Source organism: Eucalyptus grandis, chromosome 3 (assembly GCF_016545825.1).
Source record: "Eucalyptus grandis isolate ANBG69807.140 chromosome 3, ASM1654582v1, whole genome shotgun sequence".
Taxonomy (NCBI): Eukaryota; Viridiplantae; Streptophyta; class Magnoliopsida; order Myrtales; family Myrtaceae; genus Eucalyptus; species Eucalyptus grandis.
The window spans coordinates 1,583,781-1,608,319 of NC_052614.1; the positions used below are offsets into that span (position 1 = coordinate 1,583,781).

General features: G+C 35.6%; 1 protein-coding gene across 1 annotated transcript; it reads left to right on the forward strand.

The window, feature by feature from the left end:
* The first annotated feature begins 21,864 nt into the window (after positions 1-21,864).
* On the forward strand, positions 21,865-24,268 carry LOC104435999 (WAT1-related protein At4g30420). Its single transcript, XM_010048731.3, has 7 exons — positions 21,865-22,333; positions 22,400-22,465; positions 22,578-22,694; positions 23,010-23,241; positions 23,318-23,476; positions 23,610-23,761; positions 23,940-24,268. The coding sequence occupies exons 1-7, from the start codon at positions 22,155-22,157 to the stop codon at positions 24,157-24,159; spliced, it is 1,125 nt and encodes a 374-aa protein (XP_010047033.2). The 5' UTR covers positions 21,865-22,154; the 3' UTR covers positions 24,160-24,268.
* The last annotated feature ends 271 nt before the right edge of the window (positions 24,269-24,539 follow it).

Below are 24,539 nucleotides of genomic sequence, written 5' to 3' on the forward strand. Positions count from 1 at the left end.
GTCGATTTTATGCACTTGTGCCCCCGAACTATATTAAACTAAACGATTGATATGGGTGTAGGGTATAGCCCACCTCATCAGGAGATATGCACTTTACCTCCCCTATGGGCACTTCACCTCTTTTGATGAGAATGAATACGGAAGTGAAATTAACTTCTATACTAGAAGAGTACTATTATTTCTTGGTCAAGAGTCCATAAGATTTTGTGGTTGAGATAATTAGAAAGTTCCTTCTCTATTGGGGCATCCATAGATATAATTATTGCATTTGTCAACTTTAAGGCTGACGTACGACCAAAAAAAAAGAAGATTAAAGCTGGCGAGCAAAATAATAACAATAGTAATGATAATAACAACAATATGAACCTTGTTTCTTACACTATAACGATGGGGATTCTTGCTGATACGATGTGACGCTGTGAGGTGATATACTAAGTAGTACCGACACTGACATGCGACACATAACACAAACACGACACAATACGCCGACACGTTATTTATAAAAAAATAGAGAATTCCGATACATTGTGGCACGTTGAATATTACGTATATATATTCTTTTATGATTATTAAGTTTTTTTTTTTGTTAGTCTTACTTTATGCCTACTCTACACTTCACTCTCAGACTTTTGCGCTACCTCTTGCAGGGCGTAGGAGTCAAAACCTACTCCTGAAACTTACCCGTCCTCACCCCATCCCCCCTGAGAAGGTGGGGATTTAAACCCCTCACCTCCCCCTTCCATGTTGAAAGGATGGCCACTAGGGCGAATCCTAGTAGTTTGATTATTAAGTTCATAAATAAATAATAATCCTAGAATGAATATACACTAAAAACATTAATCCGCTATTTATTAATATCATTCATTGTTTTTATTTGACAAATTCAACTCTATTTCAATAATTTGTAAAACTTAAAGAAAAAAACAAGCGATCCATATTCTGGACTCGTATGTTTTTTTTTTTTTGATGACCCAGAAATCGCCATCAATCGGCAGCTTAGACGTAAACCCGGGACGGACTAAGCTACCACCATAGACCCAACCGCATTTGAGTTGCGCGAATGCGACGCCTATGGGATTTGAACCCTTCCCCTTCGTGAGAGGGAGAGGGCCCAAAGCCAGCTGCGCGGTGGTTCTAACTCGCATGTTAGATATGTTGGAAGATGAGAAAAAAAAAAAAAACTTAAGGGGTGAATTGTGTATTACGAGAAGTGGGAGTCAGAAGAGAATAGAAGACTTGGTTTTTCTTCCTTTTCCATTTATTATTTTTATTACTGTGTTTTATTTTGTCACACACACACACACGTATATATATTGACATTTTATTTATTGAATTTTTAAAATTGACCTCAATATCGAAATCACGTGTCGAAAACTCATATGTTAGAATTCCAACTCGAGTATTGGAGAGTGTCAAGAAAGTTGACTAGGTGTCGGATTTTTCGACATGTGTTGATCGAGTGTTGGAGAGTGTTTGAAAGTGTTGGACATATGTCGAAGTGTCCGACATGACAAGAAGGCTCCTAGAGAGTGTTGGTACTTTATAGGTGATGTAACACTCATATCTAGGATTCTTGTCTTAAGCTGATACGATTTGAGAAACAAGTCAAGAATACAGTTCACGGCTCCGTCCCATACCCGGTCATTTACATTCGGTCCATTCGCTTCACCTGGGCGCTCTTCTAACATCCTTGTCTCATGCAATTGGTAAATAATCCTGTTACATGTCAGCTTCTTTCCATGAATGTGCTATTCTGCTTATTTCGTCTCTCCAACCGTTGTCAATTCTGGAAACTTTTTCTGAGATGCTAATTATCACGTCGAAAGGTGTGTCGAAGGTAGGAGACAAGCCCATAGCACGACCAGAGGCAATGGAAGAAATCCATTTTGTTAGCTTACTATCTATGAAGATCGACAATATTATAACCATGGATCATCATTATAGCTATGATGGAGTTAGCCTATATAGATTGAGTCTATACAATACTTTTTCGTGCATTCGTGTGTGCATTTTAGTAAAGTCGAACATTATGTTTGTAATCACCTGATCAAATGATTGGAAGTAAGGTCAAAAGTATCAAAGTTCGCATAAGATTCGCTAATGGGTTTCTTTCCTTTTGTCGGAAATAATGACTTTTTATGTACCACTTTTCTCCTCTGTCGGCACCTCACCTCATTCACTATAAAATTTTACAATCAAGGAGATAGCTAGTAATGAAATACAATCAAATCTTTCAACTTGAAATTGCTTTAAGTGGTAAGCCATAAAATTTATGTGGCAGCAGCATGAGAGGTCCATCTGGGCCGGGAAACTTAGAAAATTTTTGATTGAAAAGGAATATTGCGAATTTAAATGAAGGATTTAACACCCGATTGCACTAATTGAAATGATTGATACTTGACTGCAATCTATATATATATTCCTTACAGAATTCTTTTGAAATTTAATTTTCAGCTTGTTTTGATCGGGAACTCGGGTTGTGAGGTCCTCAAATTTGGGGTCCCATAGAAAGGAGGAGCAAATGATGTACATCTTACATATTCACTTGAAGAGTATAAGCAGTTAAGCACAGATGTGTGGTGCTCAAAAGTTATAAAGTTATTGTACAGATGGCAATTTAATCATAAACTTTTAGTTTGGATAATTTAGTCCTAGATCTTTAATGATTTACTAATGTAGTCCTTTCGGTTAATGATGGCATAAAATCGATTACACGTGCATTGGCTGACTTACATGGAATGCCCAATGCTAAAGTAGATAATTTTTACAAATTTTTCATTTTTTTTAATTTCCTTTTCTTTTCCCCCTATTTTCCTTTGTTGGTTGCTGGGCCTCAGTGATGACTAGTGAGTTCAAGCCTCGCCCGAGCTTGATGAGGTCGACTTTTGCTAGGTCTAGGGAGGGGGACCCTCTTATGGCCTACAAGGTTGTCAAGGACAAGGAAAAAGGGGAAAACAGAGAAAAGGACAGGAAAAGAAAATAAATAAAAACTATTTTAGAATTTTTTTGAAAATTATAAAAATCGGTTGCGTCAATGTTGGCCATGCCACATAGGATGACTTGTATTGACTGGATTGTCATGTTAGTGATTTCCGAGTAAAATTGATTGGGAGGATTATATTGACAAAATCGCCAAAAGGTAATTTAAAAATTTTAGAATTAAATTAACATCCATACAATATATTTATGAGTTTTTTTTTTAATTATCTTGATCTACATCTCGTTGACATTGGGAGAATTACCAAAAAAAAAAAAAAAGGCTGTAAACCTATTGTTATTATGCTAATTTAGTCATAAATATTTGTTTGGCTAATTGAGTCCAAATCCTTTTGCATTTATGCTAGTTCGATCCATCTGACCAAATTTGGTTGAGGGACATTGATGTGGACAAGATTTTCTCTTTTTCAATTTTTTTTTTTAATTTTTTCTTTCTCTTTTTCCCCTTTCTTCCTTCTTCCTCTGGCCGATGAGGCCGGCCTCGGAAGAACTGGTAAGGTGTTGCCTAGCCATGGCAACCACGAGCCTTGCCCAACAATGGTGAGGTCAGCCTTGCCATGGTTGGGCAAGGCACGCTCTCACCAGTGGTCGACGGGGGCAAGCCTCGCTGACTGACTAGTCGGAGGAAGAATGAAGAAGGGAAAAAAAGGGGAAAGGAAAAAGAGAAAAAAATCATTTAAATTGTCTACGTCAGTGTCTGCTTGATGGCCGATGCCCAAGTGAGCACAGACCGATCAAATATGGCTAGATGGATTGAAATTAGCATAATTGTAAAAAGGTTTACAAGTGAGTAGATAAAATTACAATATGCTTATGATTTTTTTGGTAATTTTTCACAACAACTTCAGGATAGTGACGGTTTAAGCAGATACTTGTGACCATTTTGGGTGGTGGCAAATTTGTCACCGCATAAGTTAGAAGAGATGGGCTCGATGAGAGCATTTAATGCATGTTTCCTTGGAGATGCTTGTACCGAATGCAAGGTCTTGGTTCCAAAAACGAGCACGTAAAATTAACCAAATTTGGGGATGAAAACGGGACCTTCCCCCTGTGGTTTTGAGAAATTCAATTTTTCACTTCTTTGCCAGCCTAATAATCTCTAATTGCATAATTCATGTATGAGAGTCACCAAGTCTCCCAAGTCGTACATAAGAAGAAGTGCGTAACCTTTAGATTTCATTTATTTCCCAAAGAATGAATAATTTGAAAATTATATTTTTAAAAAATAATTACTAATATCGTTTAAAATAATTAGTTAATGAAAAATATTTTTATTATCGACAACAATTTTTGTGTAAATATCTTCGTGGATAATAAAAATACTTTATAAGTGATACAAGTAATCATTCTTAGAAAAATATTTTTCAAATTATTCATTTTTTTTTGCAAAATAAATGAAGCCTTGATATTATAAAGGTTGAAAATACCTTATGTTATCAAAATATGAGGGTGCATCTTCCTTCATTACATTATCTTACCTAGGTGCCATTCTTGGGTTAAAAAGAGGTCATGGAAGAGATGGAGAGCTAGAGATCTGAAATGGTAAATGTACCCAAACACCCTAATGGAGATCTGAATTCAACCCCCACTAGCAATTTGCAAAACCCCAAAAAACGTGAGTCAATTAATGAAGCCATTTTTTAGAGCATTTGACTTCTTTTTGTACTCGTATTAGCTCCGCCCAGGCATGCAGGACCACCTTAACGGCAAACAATTCGAAATCAACCAATTATAAAGATATCTCGTATATAGTTGCATTTTATTTCTCCGGTGGCTAGGCTATTTATTGTGTCTTTTAGCTAGCCGACCATAGGATGATAAAGTTCTTTGTACCAAACCCTAACCTACACGTTTGGTATGTTTCAAAAAGTCTCCATTTTCACATTTATTTGTCTTGACAGATATGAATTCCTAGGCCCTGAGTCATCTGGAAAAATGATAGTTGTGGAAGATGGTTTTGCAATTGAAGCATTTAACTTTAAATTATGGAAACATTGCTCTTTGATTAGTTTTCGTGCTTGTAATCTTGAATTAAATATGATTTTTTTTTTTTCCTTTTTCGTGTAAGTAGGTTTCTGAAAAAGTTGTCAGCTGTTTGTAGAATAAAAAAATTTATCAATCACCTTATTTTCCGATAACTTATTGATAGCTTACAAATATTTTCATAGCAATAACCAGCATTTTTCTGAAAACTTGGAAGTTCTCGACTTTTTCTACTTTAATATACAAGTAATTTGAAAGAAAATATTCGTAAGTTACTAGGGCCCATTTGGTTTGACTATGGGGAAATACCTTTGGAGTAAAAGAGTTTTCCAAAATATTATACTATTTGGTAAATTGTAACTTCAAATATCATTGGAAGCGAGTTTTGGCATAAATGCCGTTTAGTAAAACCCACATTTATAAAAGGGCTTTTGCTATATATATATATATATTTTGAAGTTTGAAAATTAAATTCAGTGTAGGTTGGCTAGTGGCCAACCCCCAAATGGCCAGATCTTGTGGCTTGAGGTTGTGCAAATCTTAGCCGAGGTGGCTTGAGGTGTGACCTTAGGTGCTGCCTAGGTAGTCACTTGGGTCGTGTATACCTAGGCGGCGTCGCTTGGGTTCACATGACCTCAGACAAGACTGTCCGGCGATTAAATCTGGCTGTTAGTAGCTGGTTGGCCTCCGATAGCTAGGGGGAAGATGAACGGTTGAAAAGAAGAAGAAGAAGAAGAAGAAGAAGAAGAAGAAGAAGAAGAAGTCAGCAGATGAGCAGTAGAAGTGGATTTGCATTTTCAAAATGCCGAATGCTAAAAGCAAGTCCTGACTTACTTGGGGATTTCAACAGCTTTTGTCTCTTCCCAACATATATTGAAATTTGATCAACACACAAACGTTGTTTTTATTTATTTATATGGAACCATTAAATTTTGCCTTGTGTCATTCAATAGTGAAATGGAAAATAAATATGGTTGCCGAAGGATTATTCCACAATGAAGAGGGAGATTGACTTGGAGGTTTTACCTCATTTCTTGGAATATATTTGTCTCTATGAGCTAAACTATGAGCACTATGGATGGGACTTACCATTGCAAAGCAACAAGGTTTCCACAAACTCATCATTGAGATGGACTCCAAAATTATTACCGAACTTGTTAACTTAGAGAGAGTAGTAGATAACACTAGTCCAGCACGACTTAAGGATATTAGAAGGTTACTGAGCTACCATTTTGAGTCCAAAATTCATCACATTTTTTCGAAAAGGCAATTAGCTTTATGCTTGCTAATGTTGGTATAGCAAAGTGTTTAGATACTATATTTTACCCGCAGCCTCCTAGAGAATTATCTTATATTTTGCTTAGTGATAAAATTGGTATTGTAGACTTAAGATGTTAATTTTTCTTAATTTGTATATATATATATATATATATATAGACACACGCGGTTCCTTTTTTCTCGGAGCTAACATTCAAGAAACAACAAACAGCCGTACTTGCCGAAAACTGGGCACTTGTTGCCTGGTGCGCTTACTTGATTGTGCGCAAGATGTTTTGTTGGCAGTTGGCGGTTGAAACAGGTTTTGATGGAAGAAACAAAAACTCAATGCTCGTCTGCCTTCTTGATTCTTTAAAATGACGGTGGCCTCCATGTTGTTCATCTGGTGGAAGTCAAGTTGCTGAAGAGAACCCGATGAAATCAATAGCTTCACGGGTACCCTATCTCGAATACAAATCTGAGTATTGAATATTAGATTTTTGAATTGTCTTACTCTGCACAATTCTAGTGAGATTTACCCACTTATCTGTAATACATTAACTCACTTAATTGAACCCAGTTTTACTCACAAGTCTAATCCATTAATCTATGGGATAACTAAGTATTGTTGGTTGTTTCTTTCAACTATAGACGTCCAATGTGCGATTTCTTTAGCTGATATGCACATTTACCATCAAATAAAAATATTCGTTTTTCATCCTATAGCAGGCACAAGATTATATTCGCAATTATATAAAACCTCTAAACACAAAATGTTGTGACTAATTATGATTAGACACACATGGAGAAACTCGAAATGATTTATCATTCATTTTTGACTTTGTAAAACATTCGCTATAAAATTTGTATAATGGAAGAAACATTATAAATGAGGACAAGGGTTTTTTCATTTGGCACGTCGTTACGAGTAGAGTCAAAATTCCTCGTTACTCGGAATTCCAAACATTACCTCAACTCGAGGGTTATAGTGGAAATTTTCAAATTTGAATTTGAGAAACCGTCAAATCATGCCGAGCTACATCATTTTCACGCCAACTCTTAACATAGCTGGACTCAAAACGGAACAGCTGGAGCCTTAGCGTATACTTAGATATCAATTGATTAGATATAATTTAGGAAAATATGTTAGCTATATACCCTAAAATAATAATATAATAGTTGCATGTTAATAATTATTTAATAGCAAATAAATATTCATTCATCATCCTACTTATATGAATGAGTCCATAAAATTAGCTATGACTAAACCTATTCTTAAGGTATTAATAATATATGTGACAAGTTTATAGTTATATGAATCTTTAAACAACTCCCGATCGTTAGATCATTGAGAGGATATTGATAATCCTATTAAGATTGGTATGTTCTCAAGTTTCACCATTTAATATTGGATATTTAAAGAGGTGACGAGTCACAAGTTATTGAGTATAGTGATATCCAAACTAGAACATAAGTGCTTGTCTTGGACATATTTACTAAACATGACATGCATAGAATGATTGGCGAAATGGAAGCTTTTAGCGAGGTTATTGTTTGATCATTCATGCTTTGGTTTGGTATAAGATCCTTAGACCCGATGCACAATGTTGACTTGTATGTTAGATGGCTATGATTCACAAGTGCGCATAGTGACACTTCGTTGAACCATCTCTATACTTAATGATCATAGTTTGTTTATATATGAAGGCATATGCGTGTGTAATATGAAATATGTCTTCTTATTATATATAGATATGCAAGATTAATGTCCTATATGATCTAATCATGACATTATATTCAAATCCTTGGCTGGGGTTATAATTGAGAATGAATGGTTCATGTTTCGAGTAAATACATGTCAATTAGATTTGGGCGTCTACTGAATTGGTAGCTTGACCAACAATTCAATGGCCTTTGTTCTATTGGGATGTGCTGAGACAAAATGATAAAATTACTTGATCACCAAAGCTTATGTGTTTATTATATTCTTGAAATATTTCATACTGTCTAGGTAGTTATGATATATTATTAGATGTCACTTATGATTTGTAAGAGTAGGAGATTGATCTGGACAATCAGTTCTTTGGATTGTGCTAATGTATTAGTATAAGTCTTATTGTTAGCTCAGTGATGAACCTAGAGATGTCACGCCCTATAATCAATTAGAATGACATTTGAATGAGAGAGAGAATATTGCAAATATGTTTGCAAGTTAAGCTAATCAGATTGAGTTGGGCTAAAAAATAAAATATTTGAACTAGAGGCTTGACAATTGTGAGGCAAAATCTAAAGAACGTCAGAACCTACGTTATGAAGAGATAAGACATTTTGCATCTGAAGAATGTCAGAACCAGTATTACTAGAAGACATCGGATGTTTGTAGTCAAAATTCAAAGGACGTCAAAAGTGGTGTTACTAGAAGATCAAGCGTTCATAGTCGTAGTCTAAAGAACGTTGGAACCATTGCTATTGTGACATCAGATGTTTGTGCTTAGAATTTAGAGAACATCAAAACCAAATTTAGGAGCATGGTACAAGGTTAATATGCTTAGTCCATTTATCTCTTCGGTGTGTTATTATTAAAATGAGTGAAAAATGTTGTGGAAATAATTGTATAAGCATTTTTACTTCCATTGTGATCAAATTTTGATCTTGATTTGCTTATATACGTATATTTGTTTATCAAAATGAATACCAATAAAAGGGAGAGAACAGATATAATTGAGTTCCCACCACTTGAGCACTGATGGAGAGGAGAGACTGACCACCACTTGAGCTCCCACCTGTCGCATCTCCTAGCCACTTTTCCCCGCCAGCGATGAAAGCCAGCTAATTCTGGGAGGGACAAGAAAAGAGGAAGTGTTCATTTCACCGACTTGCAAATGCGAAGATATTTGAGTTCCATTTATTTTACAAAAAATAAATAATTTTAAAAATATTTATTTATATTATTTGAAAAATTAGTTAATAAAAATATTTTTATTATCTACAATAATTTATATCTAAATATTTGCATGAACAATGCAAATAGATTTTAGTTTTTATTTTCATAAGTGATAAGTGATATAACTTATTATATCTAGAAAAATTAAATTATTTATTTAAATGTACCTTAGTTTTGATGACAATTTTTTTGCGTTATTAAAAGACATTCAAGATGTCACTTTAGAGGGCTTAATCTTGATGGATAAGTCATTTCACTCTATTGGATATTCCAAAAAAATGAGCCAATGACATTCAAACGGTTGTCGGGAGAGACACAAATCTTAAATGCAACAGATTTTGTTGAAAGAAATCTGGTGACGCTTGTAATAAAAAGAAGGAAACATTGAAATTTTAATGTAGCGATGGATGTCGGTAGGGGTGAGCATCGGTCCAGGCTCAACCCTGGACCGACCCTGGATCGGCCCAATCCCGCCAGTCCTGGTCCGGTTTTCAAGGAGACTGGATCGGTCATTGGTCTTAGAATTTATGGACCAGCACTATGCGGGTCGGTCCTCAATCTTGAGAGTTTTGGGTCAGTTCAACCCGGACTAACTCATATATATATATATGGCATCAGGAGAGTATTTATTTTGTATTTTTTGTGATGATTCTTCTTGGGCAATATCTGGTGGAGTAGCCCTACTGTAATAAAGCTTCTAAGGTTGTCTCCAGTTGAGTCTGTTAATCTCAGGGACCGATTCATTATCAGAGTCACCAGATTGTTTGGTCAATGTACTGATAGTGGGTTGGTCAGGGGTGTCTTTAATGATAAGATTCTGGAATTTATGGGTGTCTATAATAGGAGTAGGTTCTAGCTTTGCTTTTCCTAGGAGTTTTTTCTTTTGTTCTATGGCTTTGGCAAACTCCGGGCTAAGGTTTTTTGGGAATTCAAAGGCTCTTAGATGGATAAGATATCCTATACCTAATAAAAAAGATTTGTTAAACAGACTTTGTAGATCAAAAATATTTTCAAAATTTGACATGAAATCAGGATTTTGGCAAATACAAATTAGTGATAAGGATAAATACAAGACAGCCTTTACAGTCCCTTTTGGCCAATATGAATGGAATGTTATGCCATTCGGCCTCAAAAATGCCCCTTCGAATTCCAAAGAATTATGAATGAGATTTTCAATCCATATTCAGAATACATCATAGTTTATATAGATGATGTTCTAGTATTTTCTTCCAATATAGAACAACATTTCAAACATTTATCTACTTTCATAAAAATAATAATACAAATGGTCTTGTAGTTTCTCCTACTAAAATTGCACTCTTCAAAACAAAGATTAGATTTTTAGGCCATTACATTCATTTAAATACTATAACCCCCATTGAAAGATCAATCTCTTTTACCGATAAATTCCCTGATGAGATTAAAGACAAAACTCAATTACAAAGATTTTTGGGTAGTCTCAATTATATTTTAGATTTCTTTCCCAATATAAATATCCTTTGTAAACCTTTACACCAAAGGTTACGTAAGGATCCTCCACCCTGACCTCTGTCCATACGTACATTGTCAAACAAATCAAAATGCATGTAAAAGATATACCATGCTTACACCTTGCTGACCCTTCAACTTTCAAAATAGTTGAAACAGATGCCTCAGAATTAGGATATGGTGGTATTCTCAAACAAGTCAATAACAACAAAGAACAAGTTGTTCAGTTCTTTTGGTAGTATGTTGGCTAACTGATTAAAGGCTAGTATGGGTTCAGATGATATGGGTTCTGTTGTCAAAGGTGTTTGTTGTAAGAATGTCTGGTTGTTTTTTGCCATTTGGAGCCATGTTTTGACGGATGTTAAGCCTTTTGGCTTTGGTGGTGTATTGGAGGGTTCGGCAGTGGCTTTGCCTTTGCCTTTATCTTTGTCTTTTTTGGATCTTGGCATGATTGTATCCCCTGTAAAAATTCTCTTGTGAGAAAATCAGGTAATGAATTTGAAGAACCATTTATAAATTCAATGTCAAAATCGAATATTGAAAGTATGGCTTGCCATCTGGCAAAAATTTGTTTTGATGCAATGTTTAAAACGCTTTTTGTAAAACGCTTTGGCTGATTTGCAATCAATCCTTAAGAGGAATTTTTGATTTAATAAATCTCCTTGGAATTTTGATATAGATAGAACTATAGCAAGTATTTCTTTTTTGATATATATATATATATATATATATATATATATATATATATATATATATCTCTCTCTCTCTCTCTCTCTCTCTCTCTCTCTCTCTCTCTCTCTAATATATTATTTATAATTTTTTTATATAGATAAAATTTAAAAATAAACGACGTCAACAACATTAAATAATTATTTAGTGAGGAGTTTAAGTAATTTTACATTTTTATTAAATAACTTAGGTTTTTAATGTCTTTTACGGCGTCAATAGTCATAATTTACGAAGTAGGAAAATGTTTTTGTGAGGAGTCCTCATGGCGTCCAAAAAGGCACCTTATGGCATCATTCTCTAGTATTCGTTATCTTCTGTCTTATTTGTCACCTTAGTCTTAATTTGCTAAAATCGAAAAAAATAACTTTTTCGCTCGCCACTCGACACTCATCTTGCTTGCTTTGGGTCACTCGTGCCGCTCGCCGCTAGATGCTTGCTTGGCTTGTTGCTCCCCACTCGACATTCGATACTCATTCTGTTCGACGCTCACTCCACTTGACCCTCACTGCTTGCCTTTCTTAGCTGACCTTGCTGATGATCAAACCTATTGGGTTAGTACGGTCCTCGGTTGCCTTTTCAAGGAGTACAAAAAATGAAATAAAAAATTATTAGTTAATCTTGGGTTGACCTTGAAATCGGATTGAACCCACTGGGTCAGTCCGGTCCTCAATCACTTTTTAAAGAAGTACAAACAATGAAATAAAAAATTATTAGTTGGTCCTGAGTTGGCCTTGGAACTAGATCGAACCCATTGGGTCGGTCCGATCCTCGGTTCCAAGCTCAATAGGGTCGGTCCTCAGTCCCAAAAATTAAAGACCAACACTGTGCGGGTTGATCCTAGGGTTAAGAAGTGGACCGGCCCAACCAGGACCATGCTCACCCCTAGATGTTGGGATAGGACCATGACAACATAAAAGTACCATCACTCTCAATGACCAGCCATGCAACTTGACCGGTTCATTTATGTTGTTTATGTTGGGCAACCGGATACTAATTTGCTATAGAAAGTCAGTGCTTTTGCATGGGTCAATTTTCAAAGAAACAAATCCAATGACATTATTCAAGAAAAAGGAAATCCATGGGGTCATTAACTGTAAAATTTAGATGGTGTAATATTGGTCCAAAATCAAATAAATGCCATTTAGGAATTCATAGTTAAAGAATATTAAGTATCCAATACGCAAATAATATAGATAAATTGGACTTTCAATATCTTCAAAGTTTTTCTATTCGTTTAGATACACGACACAAACTCTTTCATTTGCACTCTAAATCTAAGTAAACCTCCTTTTTTGGAAAAAGAAATTTACTTATCTTTCTTGATTCGGATTTTCATACTTAATAGAAAAATTCGAATTACATTATGATGTTAGGAACTAAAATGAATATAAACTGATTCATTCTAGGGATCACAATTGCTGACACACCAAGAAAAGTGGCTCGAATATGATATGAATTTATTGAGAAACTTAAACATAAATTGAACTTGCCATAATACAATTCTGTCCACTTAAAATTGACAATCTTTCTTAAATTTTTTGTAAAAATACCTTTTATAGTGACATTGGAATATTTTGATCATGACATGAAATTACACGAATGGTCAATGCTAATGTAAATAATATGAGATGATTTGCCACCCTATTTCATTCTTATAATTTTTGCAATTTGATAATTTTTTTCTTTAAGTTTTTTCCATTTTTTAATCATGGAAATTACTGTTTATTTAAATTACATTCGCTGTGATGCAAGCAAATCAAACCCAATAATATATGTTCCTTTGTTCTTTCTTCCTTCATATTTGAGGAATCTCACTCAGTGGAATTTTAGAAATCCCACCAAGTGACAAAGCCACCATTTCTTCGGATGTTTCACAGTACGGTTAGCTTATTATTTCTTGTCGTGATATGCACAATCAGTATTTTGAAAATCAAATATTTTCTCACAATGCAAATTTAATAATTTTTCAAGATCACTAGTTAACAAGACTACATATAAAGAAAATGATATTTATAAGGTCAAGAACTTGACTAATACCGGAAACTATAATCGTTCTAGGTTCTAGGACAAAATGGTGATGGAGCTGAGAACTTAAAAGAAATCTTTCAAATTCCATTCATAATTTCTTATATTTCTATCTCAAGTTATCTACACGTTTTATACAATTTTTTTTATTTATTTTATAATCTCAAGTCTTTATAATTAGAACTTTATCCAACGTGACGCACGTCAAACATCTCAAAATGTACCAATGTCAACAATATATTCATATGTAGTACTTTTCTTAATAATATTATTATATCCAAAGTTTGCGTAGGAAAGTTAATAAGGGTACGTTATATGGAGTAAAACTATTTCAGGAAAATACTTTCAAACTTTTTACCTGTTTGGACACCAAAGTTATTATGCTAACATTTTAAATAATTGAATTCTCTTCTCATGAAAGGGGAAATCATTTTACCCATAGAGACACCATTGTGGTGCTACCAATGCAATACCGGTGAGCATCTCTCTCTCTCTCTCTCTCTCTCATCTAATAGACAGTACTTTCATTTCATTTTCATACTCAACCAGAGAAGCAAAAGCATCGCTTTCCTTCGACATAAAATTATTTAGGAAACAAACATACTCTAAGTAACTATTTTGCATGCTTGTTTGTGTAAGATTCAGCCAAAGTAAGGAGTATACATACTTTACACAAAAATTTAAATTGCTATTTAATTTTTAAAAATTATGTAAAAGAATTATGTACATACTCAATTTGACTTAACTTTGTTCAAAAGTTTAAACCATTGACTTATTGGACAACTAAGTATTATCTATTGTTTCTTTTAGCTCTAATTATTTAGTCCCGTGGATTGTTTGAAGCCTCCTCTCCATGCGTGACCATTAGAACTTTGTTTTAGTGGGATATATTGAACTGCATTATTTGTTCGGTATTCAAAACTAGAATCCAGATTAATCTCCAAATATGAATATGTACTATTAAACTAACAAATTCCTTATCCATCCTCTAGAAGGCATAAGATTATGCTCAAAACTATACAAACCTCCTAATACAAAATATTGTGATTAATTATGATCAAACAGAAACTAGAAATGATTCATCATTTATTGTTTACAACGTAAAACATTCACTAAAAATATTGTATAGCAGGAGAGCATTGAAAATAAGGACGAGGGCTATTCTATTTGGTACATTGTCATGAGTTGAGAGTCCCACTCAACTAGAGGGTATAACAAAATTTATCAAATTCAAATTTTAGACAAGGTCAAATCATTTCAAACCTGCTTCGTTATCATCCTTAGCTACGTCATCTTCTCGCCAACTCCCCTATAGCTAGACTTGGAAACCTAAAGATTGGACCATGATTATATATTAAGATGTTAATTGAGTGAATACAATGTGATAAGGTTTAATGCATGGTTGGGCAAAGGTATAAATTGGGGTAGACATCAGAATGAGAACATATATGGAGAGACTTCCCACTTGAGTTCCCCCTGTCGTATTCTTACAGCTACTTTTCCACAACAGCAATCAGAGCCAAGCCAACTAAAGATGTTGGCGACTTGCAAATACATGAAATAGTCAGGCCCTTTTGTCCTCGTGAGGGCTCAGTCTTGATGCCAAGCGAGGATCCTAAACTCCAGAAGCCAAATTGAGATGAAGTGAGAATGTCGTGCAAGAAATTTCATCTACTGAAAGTTGGAACTAAACAAGCCAATAATATTCAGACGCATGTTCCGGGAGATACAATCTCAAATGTAAAAGGATTTTGTTGAAAAGTATCCCAAGACACTTGTTAAGTAATAAAAATAACAAGATAATGAAATTTATAATGGACTGGTTATTTTTGTAATACGCATAATCAATATCTTGAAATTAAGTATTTCCTCATTACGCATATTTAATAAATTTCTGGGAGCACTCATAACAGACCTAAATCTAAAGATAATTATAATGGAGTTTCAGGACTAAATGGTCATGGAGTTGAGAACTTAAAGAAATCTTTCGAATTCCATTCAGAGTTTCTTGCATCTTATTTCAAGTTTATGCTTTTTATAATTTTATAAATCTTAAGATTTTATAATTCGACTTCTACCAAACGGGAAGCATCTCTAACATTTCAAAATGCACATCTTGAAATAAGATACAAGAAACTCTGAATGGAGTTTGAAAGATTTCTTTAAGTTCTCAACTCCATGACCATTTAGTCCTAAAACTCCATTATCATTATCTTCAGATTTACGTCTGTTACGAGTGCTCCCAAAAATTTATTAAATATGCATAATGAGGAAATACTTAATTTCAAAATATTGATTATGTGCATCGCAAAAATAATCAGTGTATTAGAAATTTCATTATATTGTTATCTTTATTGCTTAATAAGTCTCAGGATACTTTTCAACAACTTTTACATTTGAGATTGTACCTCTCATAACATGCGCCTGAATATTATTGGCTCAATTAGTTCCAACTTCTGGTAGATGAAATTTCTTGCACGACATTCTCACTTCATCTCAATTTGGTTTCTGAAGTTTAGGATCTTGGCTTGGCATCAAGATTGAGCCCTCGCGAGGACAAAAGGGCCTGACCATTTCATGTATTTGCAAGTCGACAACATCTTTAGTTGGCTTGGCTCTGATTGCCGTTGTGGAAAAGTAGCTGTAAGAATACGAAAGGGGGAACTCAAGTAGGAAGTCTCCATCTATGTTCTCACTCTGATGTCTACCCCAATTTAAACCTTTGCCCAACCATGCATTAAACCTTATCACATTGTATCCACTCAATTAACATCTTAATATATAATCACGGTCCAATCTTTAGGTTTCCAAGTCTAGCTATACGGGAGTCGGCGAGAAGATGACGTAGCTAAGGATGATAACGAAGCGGGTTTGAGATGATTTGACCTTGTCTCAAATTTGAATATGATAAGTTTTGTTATACACTCGAGTTGAGTGGGAATCTCAACTCATGACAATGTACCAAATAGAAAAGCCCTCGTCCTTATTTTCAATTTCCCCCAGCTATACAATATTTTTAGTGAATGTTTTACGTAGTAAACAATAAATGATGAGTCATTTCAAGTTTCTGTTTGATCATAATTAATCACAATATTTTGTATTTGGAGGCTTGTATAGTTTTGAGCATAATCTTATGCCTTCTAGAGGATGGATAAGGAATATGTGAGTTTAATAGTACATATTCATATTTAGAGATTAATCTGGATTCTAGTTTTGAATACTGAACAAATAATTCAGTTCAATATTTCCCACTGAAACAAAGTTATAATGGTCACGCATGGAGAGGAGGTTTCAAGCGATCCACGAGACTAAATAATTGGAGCTAAAATAAACAATTGATAATACTCAGTTGTTGAATGACTCAATGGTTTGAACTTTTGAACGAAGTTAAGTCAAATTAAATATGTTTATAATTCTTTTTCATGATTTTTAAAAATTAAATAGCAATTTTTAAGTATGTATACTTACTTTGGCTGAATCTTACACAAGCAAGCAAACAAAATAGTTACTCAGAGTGTATATATATATGAGAGAGAGAGAGAGAGAGAGAGAGAGGTGCTCACTGGTATTGCATTGGTAGCACCCCAATGGTGTCTCACTGGGGAAATTGATTTCCCCTTTCATGAGAAGAGAATTCATTTTCAAAATATTAGCATACTAACTTTGGGGTCCAAACAAATGAAAAGTAACATAACATAAATGCGAAACACCAACTTCTTGGCCTTTTACGTGCCAAAATTTCACATTGAACTGTTTTAAATTAAGAGGAGAAAGATTGGCGCGATTCATTTCCCTTCAGGCTGACAAGCTCGACCTGCATTTCAGGCCCAAAAGTTTGTGGAGGAGAAGAGGAGTTTTTGCCACTGGAGAAGAGAGGGACTCGTCTGCGAGTCGAAGGTCCAGCTACAGCTCAATCTGTCACCACTGCCATTGTTCATCCACACGTTTCCTTAATTCTGAAAATGGAAAAAGAATACTGTACAGCTAGTTGTCTAAGCTGAGAGAGAGAGAGAGAGAGAGAGATATCCTCATCGTCAATGCAACTGGTAATGATACTCTTGTCCCCATGACGCCCCTGATGGGCCAAACCCTCATTTCCTTTGCCTCACGGACACGAAAAAATGAGTCGTGGTGGTCAACTTCAGCATTAAACGCTCCCTCCATCCATCTTGCCAATTGCCATCCTCATGAAACTCCTCTGTCGACTCTGCGTCCGTGGGCCTTTCTTGTTTAAGGACCAAGAACACAACATGCATGCCGCCTGCTGTGAAAAGGAAAGGAACCATGACATAAACGGTCTTTGAATTGTGGCTCGACGTGCAATATTATCCTCAAACTTTTAATTTATTCAATATGATTTATGAATTTTACCTTTAGTGTGCAATATCATTTCTAGATTTTTAATTTGTTCAATATGGTTCTCGAACTTTGATAAATGTTAGATTTAGTCCTTGAAATGAAAGTTTCTAATGTCAAATGCAAGTGCAATATTGAGCATTTTTACATGGTTCAGGACTAAACTAAACATGTATCAAAGTTCATGAACTGCATGAAACAAATTAAAAATTCAAGGATGAGATTGCACATTAGGCTAAAGTCTAAAGACTACAATGAAAAAATTAAATGATCGGAAATGACATTATACAATGGGCCAAAATTCAAGGAATGGTTGTGTCATCCTCCCAAAATGAACCCAAAACTAAGAAAAAGTATAGACATTACGTATGCCGTCACTTGGGATCCTCGAATGTAAATGTGGCGTGGGAATGACATGGCATGCGTATTCTCATCTTGCAACCTCAGTTTGGGGGGTGATAGAACATCGCGTTATAAGACAGGGATTCGACGAGGTTAATCGAGATCTTTGAAGTGTCTTCATCATTCATTTCCTTGAAGGAAGTTGTCGGAAAAGCCAGACGCTTTTTCTCTCGGATGACAGGCCCTTTTACGTCCAAGTGTAGGCAACAACTTCACGTTGCTACATGTCGGGGTGTAAATGGGCCGGGCCGGGCCGGGCCGGGCGGGCCGGGCGTACTCCTCAAAACTGGCCCAACCCGAAACTTTCGGCCTTGGGACATGGCTAGCCCGGCCTGAAAATTTTGGGTTTGTTTAGTTGGAGCCGAGCCAAGCCCCGTAGTGTTTATCCAATATTAATCAAATTAATTATTTTTTGCTCGTGAAATTTCGTTCCTTCAATAGTACATTGAAATAATTAATTCAACCGACATCACAGAATAATCAATTCACTTTTAAATTTAATTTTTTTTTATAAAGGATGAGAAATATTAATAATGTATTATTGGAAATATGAAAAAACTATATGAATTATAGAAATTTCGCCTAAAATTTTTTGAGCTTCACATAATGCTGATCTGACCTGACCTGACTTGACTTGAAAAATTTACCCATGGAGGATTAAAGTGGTGTGGCTAGGGGTGTCAAATGAGCTGCTATCAGCAAAACTTAACACGGGCTCTACTCAACACAATCAGAATCTTGAGGTCACATCTCTCCAAGGCCGTTTGCAGGTCGAATGGGATGGCTTGAGCTTCAAGTCAGAATCCAAACCAACCCAAAGACCTAGTAAGAAAGAGACATAACATGATAAAGAATAACTATTATAATTAGTTTAAATAATTGCAATGTTATATGTTGAATTTGAAAAATCAGACCTACTTAAATTAGGTTGGACGAACTTATGAGGAGCGATCAGTGCGTGAGCAGACAACTTTTTTCATCTAGCTTTGGATATAAATATATATTCCACAATACTATCCATCTAGCTTTGGATCCTTCTTTTTTTTTTTTTCCCGACAAGCCTAGATCTATAAATCAATTTTATATTAGCAAACTTAGATATTAACTGCGCGAGCAATCTCCATCTCAACTTGTGTGTTCATGATGCTTGCCGCAAGTTTAGACTTTCCTAGCACATGTACTTAAAGCTTGTGGATCCCGGACTTTAAAACTAGAATATCCAAAGTGCTCCGCAAAATATATGACTAACCAAAAAGTTAGATTATTTTTATATTTTTTCCATTCAATATTGAGCTAACAGCTGGTGCCAGCCCATTTAATTGTTTTGAATCTACCAGCGGAGTCTATTCGTGTTATCTTCTATTTTTTATTTTATATAGAAAAGACATAATAAATTTAACCTAATTCCATTAATCCAATGACGTAGATTTGATACTCAAAGATCGGAAATGTACCCAAAAAGTTAGCAACATATTGCACTTGTGCTAATTTAGTCTTGAACTTTTAATTATGCTAATTAAGTCCTAAACTTTTTAATGATTTTCTAATTTAGTCTATCCAGTTAATTTTTTACTGGAAATCACTAATATGAATGGTATTTATCCTACTTGGCACAATATGTATTGACTTGAACAATTTTTATTTTTAAAATTTTTATAAATTTCTTATTACTTTTTTGTTTTCTTTCTATTTGTTTATTTCCTTTCTTTTCTTTTCTTTTTCAATGAGGGCCACAACCCTTGCCTATTGGCTGGCAAGGGATGCGACGCCCTTACCTAGTCTAAGCGAGGGCCAAGTTGCCCTTGCCTGTGGCCAATGAGGGCGTTGTGGCCCTTGTCAGCCATTAGGCGAGGTGGTTACCCCTCACTTGGATTTGGGCAAGGACCAAAGCCCTTACTTGCAGCTAGTGAGGTCACATAGGCCCTTATCCATGGCCAGCCATATCACAAGCCTAGAGTTGTAAAAAACACCAAGAAATAAAAAGGATTTAGAAAAGAAATGAAAAGAAATGAATATAATTTAAAATAATAATAAAATTCAAGATAAATATTAAAAAAATATCAAATTTGTCCACGTCAGCACCGTTTGTGCCACGCAGAATTACTAGCGTCCATCTGATGATTTCCAGTTAAAATTAGTTGGATGAACTTTATTGATAAATTATTATAATTCAATTGATATAATTGAAAAATTCATAAATGAATTAACACAAATGTAATAGAATTATGATTTTTTTATACTTTCCCTCTCAAAGGTCATATATAGACTAAGATCTATCTCCTTGACACTTATCAATACCACAAAATTTGCTTACATATGGATAGAAGAAATATCGCATGTACTTATCTTAGAAGGTTTATATATGAAAAAAAAATGAAAATTAAAAATACCGTTGAGATTGTATGAGAGCTTTGTTCTTAAAGATCCATCATGGATCGGTAAATTCTTGATTCTTGATGGATTAGCCCTAGTAAAAATGCAAAATCAAATCAGAATAATTTGGTAATCAAACTTTTTAACCGTTGGTGTAAATCCCAATTCCTTCACCGATCACTGGACTCTAAATCTAGCAAGATCAACGTGAAAGAAATCCACGCCCATCACTCATTGACAGGCATCTTCTTTTCGGTAACCCTCGAATATCCCAAGCCACATCGCTCGTTCATTACACAGCTTATAATAAGTTCGACCCACATGGGTTTAGGGTTGGCACACATTTGAGAGGGACGACTGAGTATGCATGAGAATGCACTTGTACTGTTGCATGCGTGATGAGGGAGGATAAGAATGATTGCATACCGTGAGCTGGGAGTTGCCAAAGCATGCCGCTTCGAAACATGGATGCAGACAAAGCCCAACCTTCGTTTTATGTATCATATCGCAGCTTTCCTGTCGGAGAAAAGCCACGTTCTCGATTCAAGATCCGATTGGCTTCCAACGTCAGGTTTCGTCGACAACACGTCTCTTTCCCATTTCTCTTTAGTTGATCTTAATTCTTAATTAGCAGAGAGAGAGAGAGAGAGAGAGAGAGGTTCTCGATTCAAGATCCGATTGGCTTCCAACGTCGGGTTTCATCGACAACACGTCTCTTTCCCATTTCTCTTTAGTTGATCTTAATTCTTAATTAGCAGAGAGAGAGAGAGAGAGAGAGAGAGAGAGAGAGAGAGAGGAGTGTCCGTCTGCTAGTACCAGAAAAGCATTTCTTTTCAGCTTTGCTAGGTGCTAAATGGAAGATATGAACAATGATTTGTGTTGGCTTAGTCAAGGTGACGTGTACAATTATTTCTAGATAAAACATAGAAAATCACATGATATGGTCGTAATAATGCATCCAGAAAGGCACGGTTGAATTAGGCGTGTCATTTACTTTAATTATTTTCAGCTCTTTGATCCATTTATCATATAAGAATGGGTATTTTACAAGTTTTAATTCAACTTTCGTAAGGAATGTACGAGGAGGCAATGGCTTTCTTCCCTTCACTCTCTATAATTTCTCATCTTCTAGAAAAGGCCAAAGTCATCTTGCTTTCCCTTTAATTTTTTTCCGATGTTATTCTTCATTCCAAGCGAGGGAAGAAAAAACTTAGTATAAAGAAAGACAGAGCATCTTGCACGAGAATCATAAGTATTGTTATGGTGCTCTTAACAGTAGAGTCAGGTTTTTTACGGGCCATCAACACAATCACTCCAGAACAAGAGCATGGTCTATGGGTTTACTGCAAAACTTGATGCCGTCCTGAGGCAATCCTGGTTTTTCTAACAAACCTGTTAGGATAGTATAAATATTGCATCTTATTTTTGTCTCCATGTGCTTATCTTCCTAGGAACAGCTTTCTCTGTCCGATTTTTGTAAGTTTGTACATAAAGAAGTGTAAATGCCAACACCATCCCATTATTCCACACTACTTATATCTGTCAACCTGTGTGGCTTCCTATTGAGGCTGAGTGATATCATTTGAGAAGCCGAAAAGGGATGGGTGGTTTTGATGATTTCAAGCCTGTCGTGGCCATGTTTGGCCTGCAGTTTACTTATGCAGCTCTTTCTCTGCTCGCTAGAGCTTCTCTTTTGCAGGGGTTGAGCCCTAGAGTCTTTGTTGTGTATAGGCAAGCCGCAGCCACACTTTTCATTTCACCTGTTGCCTTCTTGTGGAGGTACTGAACTTCTCTCTCTCTCTCTCTCTCTCTCTCTCTCTCCTCTCAATTTTGATTCTTTTGCAGGAAGTCACACAGGACTTCGTTGGGATTGAAGAGCTTCTCTTTGATATTCTTGGCATCTCTCATTGGGTAAGTTTCCTTCATAAGTTAAATTACTTTCGGTCATGTCAAAAAATATGTTTGTGCTTTTCGGCGTGAAGATCTTATAATTCATGAGGATCATGAGGATGGATATTTGCAGGGTAGCAATCAATCAAAACATTTACTTTGAGGGAATGTACTTAGCCTCGTCATCAATGGCTAGTGCAACAGGCAATCTTGTCCCTGCAACCACGTTTCTGTTGGCAACTGCTCTTGGGTACACACACACAACTTTGTTCCCATTATTCTGAGAATATAAAATAAAAAGACCATCAGAAATAATTTCCCTCCACAGCCCACATAATTAAAGTCAAAACTAATTAAACACCAATTACCTGATTTAAGCTAATGAAGAACAAACAAACATGTTTTTGAGCTCGAAGTGATCGAAATCAATGACTAATGTCCAAAGAAAAATCACTTGCTCAAAGAAGTATTTTGAAACTCAGATGTGGCTATTATTAACATAAGTTCTGATGTGGGTAATCTAAACACTGACCTTCCGCAATTCTTTGTTGCTTAAAAACTTAAGAATGGAGAAGGTTAACGTACGAAGTCTAAGAAGCATTGCCAAAATATTGGGCACGGCAATCTGCGTCTGTGGAGCGATTGTTATGGCGTTGCTCAGGGGACCAAAGCTTCTAAATGCAGAGTTCCATCTACTTGCGAATTCTATTTTTGCTTCTGAAGGCGACAGTTGGTTGCTGGGTTGCGTATTACTCATTGGAAGCGCTTGTTGCTGGTCGATTTGGCTGATTTTGCAGGTATTGACCTGTAATTCATCGAAAGTCACATACATGCCATTAGAGTCACTTAAATAGTCAATAATTTTCTACGCAGGTCCCAATGTCGGCAAGCCATCCTGACCATCTATCTTTATCCGCTTGGATGTGTTTCATATCCACAATTCAATGTGCAGTCATCACATTTTTCCTAGAACAAGATCCTGAAGCATGGAAGATTGACTCCAAGCTTGGGATAGCTACTATTTTGTATGCTGTAAGTAACTATATTTGCCGTTCATATCAACACGAGATACCATATGAATTATTTGTATGTTCTTATTGGAAGTATTCATAAGAATTACTGAAGTTTGACGTCTTATTTTCTTTGTTTGAATTGTTGTGGATAGGGAATTGTAGGATCTGGAATTTCTTTCTTCGTCCAGTCGTGGTGCATTTCCCAAAGAGGCCCTCTCTTCTCTGCGATGTTCAACCCTCTTGCCACTGTTATAGTAACCATTTTGGCTGCTATATTTCTGCACGAAGAAATATATACCGGAAGGTAGTGTCTTTATTCCTATCTTGGAGAGTCAGTCTTATGTGTTATGAGGAATAATTTTGCCTATCAACGTTGACTTACTATCACGAAGGTTGAACTTCGTACTTCAATCTTGAATTAAGAGTCTGATGTAGAAATCAAGGCTTTTCAGAGAAATTGACAATTTTTTACTCTATTGCAGCTTGGCAGGTGCAATTGGGGTAGTGGCTGGTTTATATTTAGTGCTGTGGGGTAAAGCTAAAGACCTTGTTGAGATCAATGAAGAGACAGAGCCCAAGCTTCAAATTGATTATGATCACACCGTGAAACCAGCTGTCGATGAGAAGCTATCAAGTTGTAAATGTGATTTATCAAAACCTCTTTTATCAGATGTATCAGCTGATGAAACAAACCCCGTCTAGATCGACAAATTTTGTGAATTTCCTTTCTATATTTAAATAGCACAGAGTGGACTTATTTTCGTTGTCCTTTTGCATTTGGGATTCGGAATGTCGTTTGTACCAACTATTGAAATGCCAGAGGGAGAAGGAACATCATTTAGTATAGGTTCGTGATTGAAGGGAAAAAAACACGAACCGCGAACTTGGGATTGATTGGCAGTAAAATATTATTGTCCATTTCTTGACTGCCAAGACTTCGTACAGCAAGACATAATTCATAAAGTGTGATGCACTACCGAATCAGCAACAAAATCAGTGAATAAACTTGCACCCAGTAAGTATCTCAAGGAACTAAAATTACAGTATGATAGGCTGAATTCATTTATGTTGAACGAGCCTTT

Excerpts from the sequence above, each read along its gene's own strand:
- LOC104435999 (XM_010048731.3), top strand. The coding sequence starts at position 22,155 with ATGGGTGGTTTTGATGATTTCAAGCCTGTCGTGGCCATGTTTGGCCTG. Across the intron at positions 22,334-22,399 it reads CCTGTTGCCTTCTTGTGGAG|GAAGTCACACAGGACTTCGT; the intron begins GTACTGAACTTC and ends ATTCTTTTGCAG. Across the intron at positions 22,695-23,009 it reads CTGTTGGCAACTGCTCTTGG|AATGGAGAAGGTTAACGTAC; the intron begins GTACACACACAC and ends TAAAAACTTAAG.